This window comes from Saccopteryx bilineata, chromosome 8, assembly GCF_036850765.1.
Source record: "Saccopteryx bilineata isolate mSacBil1 chromosome 8, mSacBil1_pri_phased_curated, whole genome shotgun sequence".
NCBI classification, from domain to species: Eukaryota; Metazoa; Chordata; class Mammalia; order Chiroptera; family Emballonuridae; genus Saccopteryx; species Saccopteryx bilineata.
Genome location: NC_089497.1, coordinates 27,286,677 through 27,305,378, shown reverse-complemented (window position 1 = coordinate 27,305,378; position 18,702 = coordinate 27,286,677). Strand labels below are relative to the sequence as shown.

General features: G+C 40.5%; 2 protein-coding genes across 2 annotated transcripts in view; one reads left to right on the top strand and one right to left on the bottom strand.

Moving 5' to 3' along the window:
- IMPG2 (interphotoreceptor matrix proteoglycan 2) overlaps positions 1 to 18,702 on the bottom strand; it is a 95,887-nt gene that overhangs the window by 67,353 nt on the left and 9,832 nt on the right. Inside the window, exons 5-8 of the mRNA XM_066241674.1 lie at positions 18,638 to 18,661; positions 10,350 to 10,402; positions 8,884 to 8,966; positions 2,190 to 2,351 (exon numbers count right to left, since the gene is read on the bottom strand). Of these exons, the coding sequence (XP_066097771.1) occupies positions 2,190 to 2,351; positions 8,884 to 8,966; positions 10,350 to 10,402; positions 18,638 to 18,661 (322 nt within the window). The remainder of the gene's footprint in view (positions 1 to 2,189; positions 2,352 to 8,883; positions 8,967 to 10,349; positions 10,403 to 18,637; positions 18,662 to 18,702) is intronic.
- TRMT10C (tRNA methyltransferase 10C, mitochondrial RNase P subunit) overlaps positions 16,841 to 18,702 on the top strand; it is a 203,696-nt gene continuing 201,834 nt past the window's right edge. Inside the window, exon 1 of the mRNA XM_066241694.1 lies at positions 16,841 to 16,860. The gene's annotated coding sequence lies outside the window, so the exon portion shown is untranslated. The remainder of the gene's footprint in view (positions 16,861 to 18,702) is intronic.

Sequence of the window (18,702 nt, the reverse complement as noted above, 5' to 3'; positions counted from 1 at the left end):
TCCACTTTCCCTTGACTCATAATAAATATGGCTTAGAACTAGGAACAGGACTAGGAAAACTGGGAAGCTCACCACAACTCCTCATCTGAATTAAAATGAAGGAGACTCGGTATGATATAAAGGAAGGAACACTTTGGAAAGGAGAGGTAAAGCAATTGAGCAAAAAAAAAAAAAAAAAAAAAAAAAAAGACAGAAAGAGAGAAAGAAGACAAGAAAGAGGAGACCAGAGAGCCTCATCCACTCCTATGGGCTGAAATGACCATGAACAAGTCCCTGGGCCTCATCTGAAAAATCAACATACACAGCCAACACGGCTGCTGTGAGCAAACAGACATACAGCAGCCTACAGAACAGAACAGAACACCGTGGGCAAGGACCCTGTTGATACTGCGGCTGTCTTTAAGTCTGACACTTCCCAGCCTGACCTTCCCCTCTCCGGTGTTATACTCGGCATTGTCCCAAGCTTATCTTACTCTTACTTTTCTCATGAAAAACAAAAAACAAGTAAGAGCTCCTGACCCTCAATCCCCCAAGCAGGCTTTGTTTTCCCCTGTGGGCTTTCCCATGTCACGTAAGAAATAATATTGAAGGAACAATCCCTGTGACTGTGCCCTGCCGAGAGAGAGAGCTGGAGGGCGCCCCTTCAGTCTGCAGTCAGCATGGCAACAGGCCCTTTCAGAGACTAGCTCCCAGACTCTGCTGCCCCACACAAAGATGGTTGACATGTGGCTCCGGGTAGACACTCTGTTCCAGGGCCAGGGCCAGGGATATAGAGACAGCCCAGAGAAGGAACTGTTTCATGGGAGGCCCAGACCCTCCGTCACCTTCGAGTCACCTCAATCCAGCATCTACCTACCTCATAAAGTCCCTGCTGGAGATGTTTTACAGAGTGTTTATTAGACCATCACTAAATCTGCAGTCATTCAGTGCATGTGTTTACCCAAACACTGAGGCTTATTCAAGGTTCTTTAATCCAAGGGCGGAGAAAACCAGACAGCTGATCCAAGACACTATCTGATGCCAGGAGGCCACTGGCCCGGCTGGCATTTCTCCACATACCATACAGCCTCACCACTTGGCCACACAGCGAGGAAAATTAATTGTCTGGCTTACGTTCCCCATGTCTGATGGCTGCAATGATGCTGTTTGGCTGAGAGGTGCCTATTTTTATTTCTCATCTGGACACTGTGTCTAAGGACAGAAATTAGTCTAAGGTAATGGAATTGAAAAATGTGGCCAAGAAGAACCCTGTCAAGAGGGAATGGAAAAGAAGTGAAAAGGAAGGAATGCGTGCCCTGTAACTGGACAGGGGAGTTAGATGGGCACTCAGGGTCTTGCCACGGAAGAGCCAAGGCCTTAAGAAGGGGCGGGTCTGGCTCATTTCTTACTGAAACAATCTTGAGTTCAAGTCCTATAAAGAATTCTTCCAGCAAGTAAAGTTGTGGGATGGTCTATCTGCATAATTTTTAAAAAGAAATCCTTTTATAAAAATACCTCCCTCCACGGCACAGAGATAGAAGGGAAATTGTCACTGGATGTCGTTTTGTCCTTTGACTTTGATGCCATGGACTACCTATGTATTAACTGCTCAAAAATTTTCATTTTTTAAAAAAGTACAACTAATTATGAAAATAAAAGAAATTAAACTAAATGTTTCCTTAAGAAAAAAACCATACATTGCATATAGTTTCTCAAAGATGCTCATTTCTCCGTATTGGTAAGTTAAAACCATGCCACCAAGCACATTTTCCCTTGGCTTCGCAGCAGAACTTGGAAATAGCACTTATTTGTTAGAAGATGGCAAATGTGTAAAGATTTTGTTTCAGTGAAATAACTATCTGTCTTTCCATGAACTTTTCACAGAGCTTCCTGAAGAAATGACTAAGTCACCAACCCCAAACCAAGCAGATGAAGAGCGTGAATCCTAAACCTACCTTCAAGCTGTGTTGTGAATTTGGGAAACTTATAAGCCCAGAAAACTATTTTGCTTTTCAAAAAAATAAAAAAGAAAGAAGGAGGAAAGCAGGAAGGGAGGAAGGAAGGAAGGAAGGAAGGAAGGAAGGAAGGAAGGAAGGAAGGAAGGAAGGAAGGAAGGAAAGGAGGGAAAGAAAGAGGCAAGCAGGGAGGGAGGGAGGGAGAGAGGGGAGGAGCAGGGATAGAGAGAGAAAGAAACAACAGAAATCACCCACCTCTGAAATAAACTCTTCTGCTAGGCTCTGGTGGAAGAAGCTGGCAGGATCCTGTAGCTCTTCCCTGTACTGCTCCCCTGAAAGGTGGATACTGAATTCCGCAATCTGCTCAGCTGCTGGTTTTGTGGATTCTTCTATCACAGTCTCAATTTCATTGCTAATCTGAAATTTTAGATAAAAAACAATAAATGTCCATGTTTACTCATTCAGTCTACAAATACATATTGATTACCTGCTGTATGCCAGATACTATGCCAAAAGCAACATCTGATGATGATCTTTTATATAGTGTTTGACTTTGGAACTAATAGCGTAGACTTTAAGGCACAGGTTAATATTAAAATTACAGTGCCTCTGTACATTCCTTTGAACACACAATGATCAGTTCAGAGAAGGACAAAATATTATCAAAGATAGCCATGAAATCTGACCATTTATGAGTTAAAATAAAGTTGATTATGCTAAAATTATCACCCAAAAGTAGCCTAGAAATATGGTTCTCAACATTGTTTATATTTTTACAAATTCTTTAATGTCTCACTTAATGAACGACAGCTGGATTCTCAAACATCCCTCTACATTAATCAGTTCCACTATGTTGTTTTAGTTTAAGTATGTGAAGAAAATCTAGCCATACAGATATGCATTGGGGAAGGAAGGAATATATTAAGAGCCTTTTCAGTTAATCATGGATTTCTTTTAAAATACTTCACCAAGCTCAAGAGGTAGTAGTTTCTCAATGGTTAGTTGCTATGTGGAATCTGAAACCATGTCAGCAAACTGTCTGTACTCTGTATCATTAGAATCTAGGTCTTCTGGTCGCCAAAGGTGGAATAACTAGAGCAACACAATGACTAAATTATAATCCAAAGAATAAAACAAACATTCATGAGTCCATACTAATCTGATTTAATAAATAAATTTGAGAGGAATAACAATAGTTTCTTTTTTTGTTTCTTTTTTTTTTTTTTTTTTTGTATTTTTCTGAATTGAGAAGCAGGGAGGCAGAGAGACAGATTCTTCCACGCGTCTGACTGGGATCCACCCGGCATGCCCACTAGAGAGCAATGCTCTGCCCATCTGTGGCGTTGCTCCATTGCAACCAGAGCCATTCTAACACCTGAGGTGGAGGCCATGGAGCCATACTCAATGCCCAGGCCAACTTTGCTCCGAGGGAGCCTTGGTTGTGGGAGGGGAAGAGAGAGCTAGAGAGAAAGGAGAGGAAAAGGGTGGAGAAGCAGACAGGCATTTATCCTGTGTGCCCTGGCCAGGAATTGAACCCGGAACTTCTACATGCTGGGCCGATGCTCTACCACTGAGCCAACTGGCCAGGACCAACAATAGTTTCTTATGAAAGAATTTCAATTAATAAATGTAGAAAGAATGAGGGAAGTAGAATATCACTATTAGAACAAGCAATAATAATTGCTGCATGCAAGATACTCTTGAGTTCATCTAATCCCAGTCCCTGCATTTCACACAAGAAAACCAGGGATTGACCCTGGCCGGTTGGCTCAGCGGTAGAGCGTTGGCCTGGCGTGTGGGGGACCCGGGTTCGATTCCCGGCCAGGACACATAGGAGAAGCGTCCATTTGCTTCTCCACCCTCCCCCTCTCCTTCCTCTCTGTCTCTCTCTTCCCCTCCCGCAGCCGAGGCTCCATTGGAGCAAAGATGGCCCAGGCGCTGGGGATGGCTCTGTTGCCTCTGCCCCAGGCGCTAGAGTGGCTCTGGTCGCAACAGAGCGATGCCCCGGAGGGGCAGAGCATCGCCCCCTGGTGGGCAGAGCGTCGCCCCTGGTGGGCGTGCCGGGTGGATCCCGGTGGGGCGCATGCGGGAGTCTGTCTGACTGTCTCTCCCTGTTTCCAGCTTCAGAAAAATACAAAAAAAAAAGAAAGAAAATCAAGGATTGGAATGAAAGAACGGCTAGCCCTATAGGCTCATAGCAAGCCAATGGCAGAGTCAGGAAGAGAACACAAGGACATTTTTCACTGTGTGTGTCATTTTCATCCCTGATAGCTCATATAATCACCGACTTTCAAAACTTTAGAAGATTACACCATGGCTTTTGATGGTTGAATTCTCTCCACAACATCCCTGACAAATGGATGCTCACCTTTAATTTCAATGGCTCTGAAAGAGTCATGACTTTCAAAGGCAGACTATTATATTTCAAAAAAAAAAAGCTCTTATGATTGGAAAGTTTTAAGATTAAACCTCAATATATTTCCCTGTAAGTTACCACTGATCCCAGTTCTGTAGCCTGGAACATCTATAAACTGTAGTCACCAGAGATCCCTTAAATAAGTATGGGCAGGCATCATGTCTTCCCTGACCTTTCACGAGTTCCTCTCCTCCAAATACTTCTAAGGAAGGCTTTTTAAAGTCTTCCAATAGAGCGTGGTACACACAAATGAGGTCTGACCAACTGAAATATGATCAGACTACCACCTCTCTTATGATTGAGTCTATATTTGTATTATGGAACCCAAAATCATACTAGCTTTTACTAAGTGTTTTCCTCTAATAACTAGATCATACTGATAATTCACACTGAGAACAACATCAACAAAAACTCTTAAATAAAATTTTGTACAAGATTTTGCATTTTCCCATGTTAAGTTTAGCTTCACTCGGTTTGGTCAGAAACATCCATTCCCAGTATTACTTATTCTGAAAGAAATATTCTTAGTAACCTTACAGAATGCCTAAAATACTGAATAAATACGTTTAAATGATTTTAATGCATAGCTAATTTGCAAGAAAAAAAACCCCAAGGGGTCAAGAAAAATTGGAGAATTCAGAGAGGTATTTTAATGTTGCTTGTGTACATGGTATATCTGCTGATCCCCTAAGTCCCGGGCTTTAGTTTTAACTTTTCCCACAAAGAGATAGAATACAAAGTAGAAGGCCTTACAGTTCAAAATCAGATCAAAGACTCACATAAAGCAAGGATTCTGAAAATTCAATAGACAGTTTGAAACAAATTAGACTACTTTGAAGGAAGACTTAATGAACTGAAAGACATACTTGAATGCAATACAGAAAGACAAAGAAATTAACGTTATTAAAGAATAGTTAAGAATCGAGAGAGAAAAATAGAACATCTAATCATAAGAGATAATAGCTAAGAATTGCTTCAATACCCATTTTTGTGAAACTACAGAATCTCAAATAATATATAGTATTTTACACACACACACACACACACACATATATAAGGTATATAGTATATGTGATATACAGTATAGGCAGTCCCCAGATTATGAACAAGATTGGTTCTGTAGTTGAATTTGTGTGTAAATTGGAACAGGTAATTTACCTACTAAATGCAACTTAGACAGATGTTTGTCTTAACATAGTGTTTAATTTTACCTTTCTGTGCATATAAATACTTAAACATTTTCAAAGCTACAGAACCTATCTTGTTCATAACCTGGAGACTTCCTATAGTTGGGATTCTGCAGTTTCACAAAAAAATAGGTACAGATATATTTAGTTTTATTTTGCCTTGGATTTGTTGTATTTCCTTAATGTGAGGCTTTATGTCTATCACAAATTCTGAGAATTCTTCAGTTGTTATTGCTTGTGATTATAGATCCGTAGATCTGAAAAGTAGGCAAGGGATACTTTTACAGGGGAGGTCTCCTTTCAAAGGGATCACAATGTTCTGAAACAAGAGGACCCCATGCAGTTAAATTTATTTTTTGTAGTTTATTGTATATACATGTGCACTTAAGTTTATTACACCATAAACAGCATATAGTCAATACTATTAATGAATATTTTGCTTTTTAAAACAATGCTTTTTGTTGTCTTTATAAAGTCTCAAATTAAAGAATCCCTTGGGAGGTAAGAATAGGAATAGTATTTGCATCTATGTGCCTTTAGAAATCTGGACTAATTCACAAGAACATAACAAAAGCAGTTGCCTAGTAGGGTATAAGGAAGGGGTAACATGACAGCAGAAACTGGGAAGATGGCAGGGTTAAATATGTGACTTTTCACCAATTATCTCTTACATGTGTTATTTTTTCACACATGTGAATATAGTATCTCTGAAAAAAAATTGGCAAAACAACCAATAAAAGGACTTTTTAAAAAGTAGACAAAAAAACAACCAGAATAACAATTGAGCTGATAATTGAGTTCCCAGTAGCAACAATACAAGTTAGAAAATAGTTAAATAAACCTTCACAAAATATAAATAAATAAAACCCTCGATCTAGAATTTAATACAGATTTAAAATATTTTTTCTAGAATAAGAGGATAAAAAAGATATTTTTACTTGATCAAAAACTGATACTGAGCCAGTGAGAGACTCTCACTAAAGTAATACCAAGAACATATATTTCAGAATGAAAGTTAGCCCCAAATAGAAGTCTAAAATACAAAAACAGAATTTTATGAAAATAAAATTATAAATATCAGTTTTTGTAAAATTTTATATAAAACAAATATAGTACAATCTAATTTGTGGGAGTAAAAGGAAAAAAAAACTGGCCCTGGCAGGTTGGCTCAGTGGTAGAGCATCAGCCTGGCGTGCGGAAGTCCTGGGTTCGATTCCCGGCCAGGGCACACAGGAGAAGCGCCCCTCTGCTTCTCCACCCCTCCCCCTCTCCTTCCTCTCTCTCTCTTCCCCTCCCACAGCCAAGGCTCCATTGGAGCAAAGTTGGCCCGGGCGCTGAGGATGGCTCTGTGGCTTCTGCCTCAGGCACTAGAATGGCTCTGGTTGCAACAGAGCAACACCCCAGATGGGCGGAGCATCGCCCCCTGGTGGGCATGACGGGTGGATTCCAGTCAGGCACATGCAGGAGTCTGATTGCCTCCCCATTTCCAACTTCAGAAAAATACAAAAAAAATAGAGAAAAAAAGGGAAAAAATGAAAAATAGAATCATTTGATTCTATTAATCATTTGAATTACAATGTTCTAATGTTCCCATATTGCTCAGGATAAGGACAAAGATTTTTAAACACTTAAATTTTACTACATTAAATATATATTATAACTTATAGTGTAACTATAAACAAAATGGAAATAAAGTATATGATTTCTAAAATGGCAGAGGAAATATATATTAAGAAAAAACTGAAATGTACCTTGGGCTTTATTTTGAACTGGGCAACCTAATTCTTGTTAGGGATCTCTATAGTGTTTTTTTCTACAAATTGGCTTCATATCCTTTCTGTTATAGATATCAATGTTCCAATTGATTACACACAATTCTCTCATTTCTAATATAATATATTTGATTTCATTCTATATATAATTCCAGAAATAAGTCATAATTATTTTGCCTCAAGCTCAGAACTACAGTATCACTTTTTATTCATTCATTCATTACATTCACAAATATTTATCAAATTGGTGACATTTTAAGTACATCAACTTTGGACATAGTGGCAATGAAGGTAAAAGTACTGACTTGGACATCAACTCATCAGGAATCCCAAGCTATTTCCAGGTTTGTTTGGTTATAGGGAGCATGTTGGGGAGAACGAGTGACTTATTCTGATTTCATATAAGTTAAAATGTTCAAATTTGGGAAGAGAAAGTGCAAGGTAACTAAATTGCCCCTTTCTAGTGATTATGTTCAGTCAGAGTTTGTTATATATTAAGTAATCAAGGATCCATGCCTGACCAGGTGGTAGCGCAGTGGATAGAGCGTCGGACTGGGATGCGGAAGACCCAGGTTCGAAACTTTGAGCTCACCAGCTTGAGCACAGGCTCATCTGGTTTAAGCAAGGCTCACCATCTTGAGCCCAAGGTTGCTGGCTTGAGCAAGGGGTCATTCGGTCTGCTGTAGCTCCCCAGTCAAGGCACATATGAGAAAGCAATCAATGAACAACTAAGGAGCCGCAACGAAGAATTGATGCTTCTCATCTCTCTCCCTTCCTGTCTGTCTGTCCCTATCAGTTCCTCTCTCTGTCTTTCTCTGTCTCTGTCACAAACAAAATAAAATAAATAAAAAAAGGACCCATGTACCCCCAAATTTTAAAAACACATATTTCACAAAATTTCTAACAATATGTTTCTATCTTCCTGGGCAATGTGTAGCTTTTTCTAAAATTTTTTTCACTGATTTGAGAAAAAGAGAGAGAGAGAAACATTAACTCATCGTTCCACTTAGTTCTTTCATTTAGTTATGTGCTCACTGGTTGCTTCTCATCCTATGTGCTCTGACAGGCAATTGAACCCAGAATGATATTCTATCCACTGAACCACCTAGCCAGGGCCCAATGTGTACTTTTATAAAAATCCAAATGTGATAGAAAGTCAACTCAATGTTGCATAGTGGCCAGGTTACTATCAATAACGGTGAATTTGAAAAGCATGGTGCTTCTTGATTTTTAAACTACAGAAACTGTATATCCTTTCCCTCTGAAAAAGAAGCAGCTAAGTCCTGGTCGATTTAGGGAAAAAAGAATGCAGTATAAGTAAAATTCCCACAGTAAATTATGTCACATAGCCCACAAGAGACAGTGAGTGGGCTTACCATAATGACAGTTCCCTAGGACCTGAATCATTCCATTAATTCTCCAAGGAATCTCAGACACTTTTTAACGTACAGGTTTTAGAATTCAAAATATGTCCATAAAGGGAACCATAGGAAGTCCTGTGTACTCTGGCAACGGAATCTCTCTTAACGCCTGTTCTCCATGTTAGCAACTAAATAAAACAGAGCGTCACTCACATTCTCCTCCAGACTCTCGACGCTGCTTTCTGAGGTGCCTTCATTGGAGGTCACCCCTGGATACGGAACACTTAGAACAGCACCTAAATAGAAAAAAAAAAATGTGTTTGAATCCAGTCCCTGACTAAGTCAGAATTCATATCAGGAAATAAGGACTAACTATAAAACCATTCCCATAAGTCATTTGCTTTTTCATTCTATAAATTCTGTGCATTCTAACCTTAAGACACATTTGCATAGAGTCTTCCTAGGACAAGATATAATTATGATTCGTTCATTCATTCAACAAGCATTTACTGAACACCTAGTATATGTCAGGCACTGGGTAAGATGCTAGGCATACAGACAAAGTTCCTAGCCTGAAAGAGCTATCTAGTAAAGCAGACAGATACTGAATAAAGGAACTACTACCACACAGGGAAAATGGGTGAGGGTTAGAGACTAACTATGAATTGATCATTGTGGAAGCTGGTCTAATTTTTTTATATGTTTGAAATTTCCAATAAAGACAAGCTTTTAAAAATTTAACAATAAAGAAAGAAACTACCAATTTACAAGAAATAGAGAGATCAAAGGAACATATTAAAGTACACTGCAGAATACAATCAGAAACATCCTTACTCTGGGAAACTCTACAATACAAAAGACAAATGGAGGACCTAGAAAGACTCTACCTATTGACATGAACAATGCTTATAAAAGTGTTTGCCTCACAATAATTCTTTAGGCCGTATATTTGTTTTAAGTAGTTTTCTGATTTGTATCAAAATCAATAATTAAAGATTTTTAAGTACTCACAACTTAATACCATACAATTTTTAAAAAATGAACACACAATGCAATGTATAGATGATGTATTGTAGAATTGTGCACCTGAAATCTGTATTATTTTATTACCAATGTCACCCCAATAAATTCAAGAAAAAAATTTTAAATAAATTTTTTTAAATTACTTTTTCTTAAGGCTCTTGAACATATATGGAAAGAGAAAACACAGATTTTTTTTTTTTTGAGAGAGAGAGAGACAGGAAGAGAGAGAGAATGAGAAACTTCAACTCATTTTAAGGCACTTTAGTTGCTCACTGATTGCTTCTCATATGTGCCAGGGAACTCCAGCCAAGCCAGTGACACCTTGCTCAAGCCAGCAAACCTGGGCTCAAGCCAACAATCTTGGACTTCAAGCCAACGATCTTTAGGTTCAAGCCAGCAACCATGGGATAGTGTTGATGATCCCATGCTCAAGCTGACACTCAAGCTGATGAGTCCACACTCAAGACAGCAAAACCATAAAGTTTCGAACCTGGGACCTCAACATCTCAGGTCAATACTCTATCCACTGCACCACCATTTGTCAAACAAGAAACACAGTATTTTTTCAACTGTAAGCTAAAGAATGTTTGCTAGCAAAACTGTGTTAAATCATAAATAATTTTGAAAGAAAAGTAAGTAAAGGCACAAAAGCATACTTCCCAATGTTGAGGTATCACCAACAGGAGGAGCCAGAGATGACAATTCAGGGCTAGAAAAAAAAATGCTTGGAGTTAATAAAAAGATAGAAATATAAGGGTTTACTTGTTTATTTTTTCCATAAAAGAATTCATCAGTTCTTGAAATAAGAGTTCCCAAACCAGAATACTGAGTAGCAAAGTTTAAAAAAAAAATTCTTCATAATTTCTTTATTTTATATTTATTGATTTCTATTCAACTAGAATCATACTATACAAAGAACCCACCTACTTACTCTATCATCCCCAATCCCATTTTATTTCTTCTCAGTTCTTATCACTGTGTGAAATTATTATGCTCATTTATTATCTATTTCTTTATTTCTGTCTCCAAACCCCTAATCCTCTAGAATGGCATTGTCTAATATGGTAGGTACTGGACATATGTGGCAATTTAAATTAACTAAAACTAAATAAAGTTCAAAATTCAGTTTCTCATTCACAATAGTCACATTTCAAGTGCTCAACAGTCACACGTGGCTAATTGTTGCCACATTGGACAGCCCAGTCAAGAGCGTTTCCATCGTCACAGAAAGTTCTATCAAACAGGATCACCTTAAGAATCGAAACTCCATGAGATTAGGGACTTGGCCTGCCATATGCATTTTGTATCTCCAGCCTAAACAGTACCTGCTACTTTGTAGACATTAAGTAGATATTTTTGAATGAATAAATAAATAAATACTATTAGCAAAGCAATGTAGAAGACATATGTCATATAGTTGTGAACAAAATACCTCTGGTCTATGAAAGTTACTGTCTTAATAGAAAATACGGCCCTGGCTGGTTGGCTCAGCGGTAGAGCATCGGCCTAGCGTGCGGAGGACCCGGGTTCGATTCCCGGCCAGGGCACACAGGAGAAGCGCCCATTTGCTTCTCCACCCCTCCACCACGCTTTCCTCTCTGTCTCTCTCTTCCCCTCCCGCAGCGGAGGCTCCATTGGAGCAAAGATGGCCCGGGCGCTGGGGATGGCTCTGTGGCCTCTGCCTCAGGCGCTAGAGTGGCTCTGGTCACAACATGGCGACGCCCAGGATGGGCAGAGCATCGCCCCCTGGTGGGCAGAGCATCGCCCCTGGTGGGCGTGCCGGGTGGATCCCGGTCGGGCGCATGCGGGAGTCTGTCTGACTGTCTTTCCCTGTTTCCAGCTTCAGAAAAATGAGAAGAAAAAAAAAAGAAAATAGACCCCAAATAAATGATTGTAAACAAGTGGTACAGACTGAAAAGTACTGGTATCTAAGGGAAACAAATAAACACAAACCTCATTTCATTTGAGAGACCATAGAAATCATAAAATTGTTTTATATAAAGAAAGTCAAGCTTAGAGATATGGCTTGCTGTAGGCCACACTGCCAGGGGGCTTCAGGTCTCCCAGCCACCCTTTAACTGTGAGCAAAGACCAAAAGGCAGTCTGAGAAAGTCCCCACTCTAAAGGAAAGAAAGTGGGTTTCTGCAAGCCCAAATCTCCACCTCCTAAAAAATATATAAAAATTAAATTATAGTAATCAAGGGATGTATTAGAACCTTAAAATTTGTATAAAGTTTGTAGATAAGGGGAATGGGCTGGTTCATCACCCTTTTTCAAAGGAGTTGGATGGTGATGACACCAGTTTTCAATTCTTAGCAATTGAAAACTCTTCTCAACTTTACACAAGTCAGCCTCCTAAGGGTGACTCAATCAGTCAAAGCTGTGTTCCTCACAGACTTGCCAATGTGCTCGTGAGTCCCATCTTCAGAACAATTCCTTTAGGTCGCTCTGCTGCTCGGAATTAGTTCATGGGGTGGGTGTGGGAGGCTCAAAGCCACCGGATAAACATGGCACATGTCTTGAAGCATCATTTCTACCTGGAGCAGAGGCAGCCAGGAAGCTAAGGAACTGATATGTAATTTTACGGGCTGTATTATGAATAGTATATACAGTTTAAATGAATATTAAGATAAAATATGATAATTCAGATGATGTGTGATGAGCAGGTCTGGGTGATGAGGAAGCATCAAGAGGCTTCTTGGGTAACAGAAGGTGGACCCCCGCCCCCAAAATGGGATTCCAATGCATTTGAAACAGTCAGCATAATCAGGCCTGAATAGGGTCTATCAACTGTCCACAAGGAAGAATCCTTTCCCAGATTCTCATTTTACAAAAGAAAAAATGAGACACAAATGCATAAAGCCATTTCCCCAGTGTAGGTCAAATAAGTTTATAAAATATGATTTTTATGTTTGCTCGCTTATAGTTTGCATCGGGGGCTGGGCAGTGCCAGGTGTATGTGGTCTGTGACATTGCAAATCCCTTCCTGCTTGGGAAGGGCCTTTGTTTTTGCTAATGTTTGCCAGAAAGTTTTGAAAAGAAGAGGCAGAGAAGGAAGCCATGTGTGCAGAGTGAGAGCAGAGGGAATGCAGAGTGCTGAGGAAGAAGCCACATTGGCAGGGAGAGGAGAAGGTGTGCAGATGGGGAACCAGAGCTGAGGAAGACTGGGGAGGCCTTTGATTCTAGGAGAAACCGAAGAAGATTCTCCTGGTTGTGGAACCGGAGAATGCGTCAGGGGCTTTGGGAGCCCTGAGTGAAAGGGAAGTGCTTCCCTGTGTGTTTGCTCATCAGCCAGTGCGAGACTTTAATAGAGGAATGGCCCACCATTTTTTGGCTCCACGGTTTCTTAACTGTCGGCCCGAATCCCATGAGAAGCTGCGCGTGCATGGCCGCAATGGCGGCGGCCCCTGGCCACGCACCCAGGTCACACGATAATGCAGCCCAAGGTCACACCCAAAGTTCCTAACTGTATTCAGTTCCCTTCTCAGTAACAGTAACAGCAAGAATAATGACAAGTAAATTTACTAAGTCCTTGTTCCATGTTAAGCACTGTGTTAAGTAGTTTATCATAGTTAACCATCTTAGGAGGAAGATACTACTATCCCCATTTATACAGATGAGGAAACTAATGCTAGAAGTGGTTAAGAATTTGCTCAGGGTCATACAGCTGGTCAATGGAAGAGCCACGATGTTAAATGGGCCCATTTGATTCGGAAACCTCACTCTCACCCACCTTAATTCATCCCAGTATGGCCTTTATGTGACCCACAGTCTCTAGAGGGGCACCAAGATGATTTCACCCTATCTTAACAGAAGTGGCCTCCATAAACTAAACCACCTAAAAGTCAAGGTGCATACGGTCTCAGAAAGAGGAGAGGAAACCCAGACAGAGTTGGAGAGCTATAGAGAGCAACCAGATATGAAGAGCAAAAAGGTCCAAGTTAGAAAATGCACAAAGCAGAACGTAGTTAACTAGAACAGGAAGCTGAGATGACAACAGAGAAACCAGCCCTCACCTGCAGTTGGTCACATTGTTTCCCACATCAAAATCACATTTTTGCTAATTCTCTAAGTTAGCAATGAGAATGGAGAAGTTTGCTTACTTCATTAAAATTAGATTTTACTCACTGAATTTAAAATAACATTATTTTAATGACGGTAAGTAGGCAACTCTCAGTCATTTAAATCACTAACACTCCAACACTTAATCCCTCACCCTCCCACTCTGTTTTCAAAAGACAGTAAAGAACACTTAACAAAAATCCTTTCACAGATTCTCATTAGGCGGGCCTCCCGCAGGGACCCCCCCAAGATGTCACTCACAACAGAACTAAAACACAGAGCCCTGTTGAGTTTGGAGACAGAAACCCTACTTCATTTCTAAGCCAAACCACAAATTGGAAGTTGTTCATCAGACCTTTAGTTTAATACCAGCAGCCAACAACCCCCTATGGTCTCATTTCCGCAGCTCATGCAGCACATAATTTATTCCTCACTGCTACTGCCTAATTATGTCAGTGGAATTCAGGTGGGACTGTGTCAGAAAGTATCAGAGCCACATGGAACAGACATTTAAAAATACAGTGAAACGAGCCAAGCATAATCTCCTGTCTGGATTACTACTCCCTTTGACAGCTTTCTACACTCCGCTCTGCTCTTACGTCTGGTGATTGTAATCTGCACATGACAACAAAAGGACTCACGGCCCAGAGCCAGGAATCCTGGGTGCCCGTCCCACGGGCATCATTAGCTTTGTGTGTAACTCAGAAAAACACCTCAGCGGCTCTGGGCCTCAAGACCTCATCTCCAAAACAGAACCACCTCCCTGCCCTACCAAATTCACAAAGGTATTGATAAAAACTAAATAAAATATTATGTGCAGAAGTATTATGAAAAGTCTGAAATACTAAAAATATATATATAGTGAAAACAAGGGTATTGAAGCAATGACATGTGTCATCCACACAGATAAAACTTTGGCTTAAAAAAAAATGTATATTTGTCTGTGTGATCTATGATAGGCACCCTCAACTACAGATATAAGTTAATTGAGGCACCCAAAAAAAATTCCCAAAGATCAGTCCTTATACTGAGACTGTCACCAAAGGCCTGATAATGATTTGGATGATTGGGCAGAAATTCAGTAATTCATTTAACAAATATTTAATGAGCACATATCCTAAGCCAAGCTTTATACTGGTTACTGAGGATACAACAGTAAAACCAGACAGCCAGGGTTAAGCAGCAATGAAAGCTAAATGGAGATGCTTTCAAGATGTCTGGATGTAATGGAGACAAGTGTGGAGGCAAGGCCATTTGTAAAATAGGTAACATGGGAGACTTGAGGGTGTTTAAATGTTAAGGGAATGAGTTCATAGGACAAGTTGAAGACTCTAGAGCAGGGGTCCCAAAACTACGGCCTGCGCATGCGGCCCGCTGAGGCCATTTATCCGGCCCTGCTGCACTTCTGGAAGGGGCACCTCTTTCAGAGAGGAGCACATTGACCAACTCATTAGCCAAAAGCAGGCCCATAGTTCCCATTGAAATACTGATCAGTTTGTTGATTTAAATTTACTTGTTCTTTATTTTAAATATTGTATTTGTTCCCATTTTGTTTACTTTAAAATAAGATATGTGCAGTGTGCATAGGGATTTGTTCATAGTTTTTTTTATAGTCTGGCCCTCCAGAGGTCTGAGGGACAGTGAACTGGCCCCCTGTGTAAAAAGTTTGGGGACCTCTGCTCTAGATAAAGAGAAACAATGACAGGCAGAGATTTCTAAGAGGCAGGATGGGAACTGAAGTCCTAAGCAAGATGGGAAATGCTTTTTTTTTTTAAAGAGACTTGATAGATGACACTAAGGGAAGCTTAAAATGGCACAGAGCAGAGTATTTGGTGTAAGTTATATGTCAGCAGATGGGTAAGAGTTCACATAGAAAAAGCAATTTAAATCACAGGGAAGAGACCCTAACCAGTTGGCTCAGAGCATCAACCCGGCCTGTGGATGTCTTGGGTTCAATTTCTGATCAGGGCACACAGTAGAAGTGACCATCTGCTTCTCTGCTCCTCCCCCTCCACCTTTTTTCTTTCTTCCTTTCTCTCTCTCTCTCTCTCTCTCTCTCTGTCTCTCTCTTTCTCTCGCCCCCCTCCAACAGCCATGGCTCTATTGATTGGAGCAGTTGGCCCTGGGCACTGAGGATGGCTCTGTGCAGCTTCCCCCTCAGGTGCTAAAAATAGCTTGGTTGCAAGTATGGCCTCAGATGGGCAGAGCATTGGCCCCAGACCCAGATGGGGGTGCCAGGTGGATCCTAGTTGCAGCACATGTGGGAGTCTGTCTCTCTATCCTCCTCTGATTTGGAAAACAGAAGGAAAACCTATATTTTTTTTTAAAAATCACAGAGAAGAATTATAAGCAGAATAGTGGCCTCCCACATCCTAACCCCCAGAATATGTGAGTAATATTATTCACAGAGAAATTAAGGTTGCTAATCAGGTGGCCTTAAAGTAGCATATCCAAGTTTATCCAGGTGGGCCCAATGTAATCAGAAAAACCCCGAAATGAAGTAGAGGGAGGCAAGAGAATGTCAGAGGGAGTGAATGTAGGATACACTGTAGCCAGTGCCAGCCTGTAGATGAAAGAGGGTCATGAGCCAGCCAGTGTGGTCGACCTCTAGAAGCTGGAAAAATCAAGAAAACAAATTCTCCCCTAGAACCTTCAGAAAGAACAGACGTGCTAATACCTTAAAGCTCACACCAGACTTCTGAACTATGGAACTGTAAGACAAATTTGTATTGTTTTAAGCTATATGCTACCAAAGCCCGTGGCAATTTTCTACAGTGGCAATAGAAAACTAATACAAGAGTCTCTTAACAAAAAAATATGAGAATAATCTCAAAAAATCATAAAAATAAATCTGAATATAGGTAAATTAAGGGTTTTAAGGGGTCATCACTATAGTACTCATGTTAAATATGGGTTAGTGAATTCTTTTTTTTTTCTTTCATTTTATAGAGGGAAAAGAGAGAGAGAGAGAGAGAGAGAGAGAGATAAGGGGGGGAGGAGCAAGAAGCATCAACTCCCATATGTGCCTTGACCAGGCAAGCCCAGGGTTTCAAATAGGAGACCTTGGCATTCTAGGTTGATGCTTTATCCACTGCGCCACCACAGGTCAGCGGCTCAGTGAATTCTTAAATGACTCCCACGGTTTCAGCCCCAGTGTTACTTAACTCCAGGACACCCTGTTCCAGCAACTACCACAGCTGACACCTTCCACCCTAGCCCAACCTGGTCTGCTCTAGTTTCATGGAAAGGATACAGACTTTCACATTCTCAAATTTCAATTACACACACACACACACACACATATGTATATGTGTACATGTGTATATACATATTTTTTTAAATCATATGAAATATAGTCTTTTGTATCTGGTGTCTGATGTCCTTCATTTAGTATATGCATTTGAGTTTCACTGTGTTATCTGTCACACACAATGCATGCATGTATCAATTGTTCATTCCTTTTTTATTGTTGAAGAATATTCCTTTGTATGAAAAGAAATTCTACATAAAGTTACATTTTAATTCATATGATTGTTAATTTTATATATGCCTTATTGTCTAAAGATAGTGAACAATATTTTAAGTCCCCTCTTATCCCTAGTACAGACAGTGGCTTGTCAATAAAAATATATGATACAGTCAGTTCTGCAATGATGCTCATTTGTGAATGCATTCCAATGTGATTAATATAGTAGGAAATAACTGAGCATAACGCAAAATTCTCCTTAATGTGTACATAATTTTGTTGCGAGAAACACCGTTAAATACAGAAAACTTCACCCAGCTGAAGCGAGATACATAGGAATATGCGCGCGCGCGCACACACACACACACACACACACACCTCAAACATCTTCCAGCTACCGAAGTAAGTGCTATGAGCCACACGCATCCTCCAGTAGTGTTATAACTTTCCATCCTATTCCAGATAACCCTCTTCACGTCACTTCCTAATAAATCACAAGCTACAATCTCTCCAACATCTACTTCCACAGGCAAATTTCATGGCTTCTTCCCGGTTAAGAGCCATATTTATTCTGTATTCATACACTTCTTAACCATATGCAAAATGTTCTAACATTCAAGGAACACCCTGGCCCCACATCCAAGTAGGTGCTCAATCTCAGGCCCCAGCATAGACTCAGTGATAGTATTAGCTGTATGAATGAGACCACAAAGAGTCCTATTTCCTTCCTGTTTACTCATGTTTGATTTGAAACTGACATATACCACACTACCACCCACACACCTGCCCCAACTATGCTTTTGCCTGGACTCTGCTGCCCCGGCTGGATCTCTGGACACTGACTCACCTACTTCATTTTTCTATGTCCTTCCCTTTAATTTGAGGCAAACTTACAGACGCTGGCCTGAACCGCAGCCACACGGATGCTGCTGTAACCTAGATATCCTGAGTACGGACGGAAATGGAAATCTTGAGCACCTGCAGGCTCAAAAGCGCTCACCTTTCACAATCTACTTGTTCTGCTGCTGCTCAGGAGCCAGAAATGGCTTTAGCCTAAACCTAGAAGCCAATGAAGTCAAGACTCCTATCACTGAAGGCTTTATCAAGCCTGTGCTATTCCTGTATCTCAAAACCAGAACTGTCATTCCTAAATTAAGTGACCCACGCCACCATCCATCATTTAATGAACTAGCCTCCACTGAGGCGTACCATTTCAGAGTGATTTTATCATCAGCCTGTAAGCCTCAACAGCAGAAGATCACTCCAAATTCCATTTCCAGAAATCTATTTTCTCACCCAAAGACAGGAACAAGTCTGCCTTCTGCTAAGGTCAGACAGTAAACAAGCACAGTGGCTGTGGGGGTGGGTCTGGGAAGGGAACTGGCCTCAGAATGAGGAAGAGCATCTGGGACTTACCCACAGGCCTGGTCGTTGCAGGAACTGGCAAGAAAATAGAAAGGGACCATTAAATTTGGGGTGAC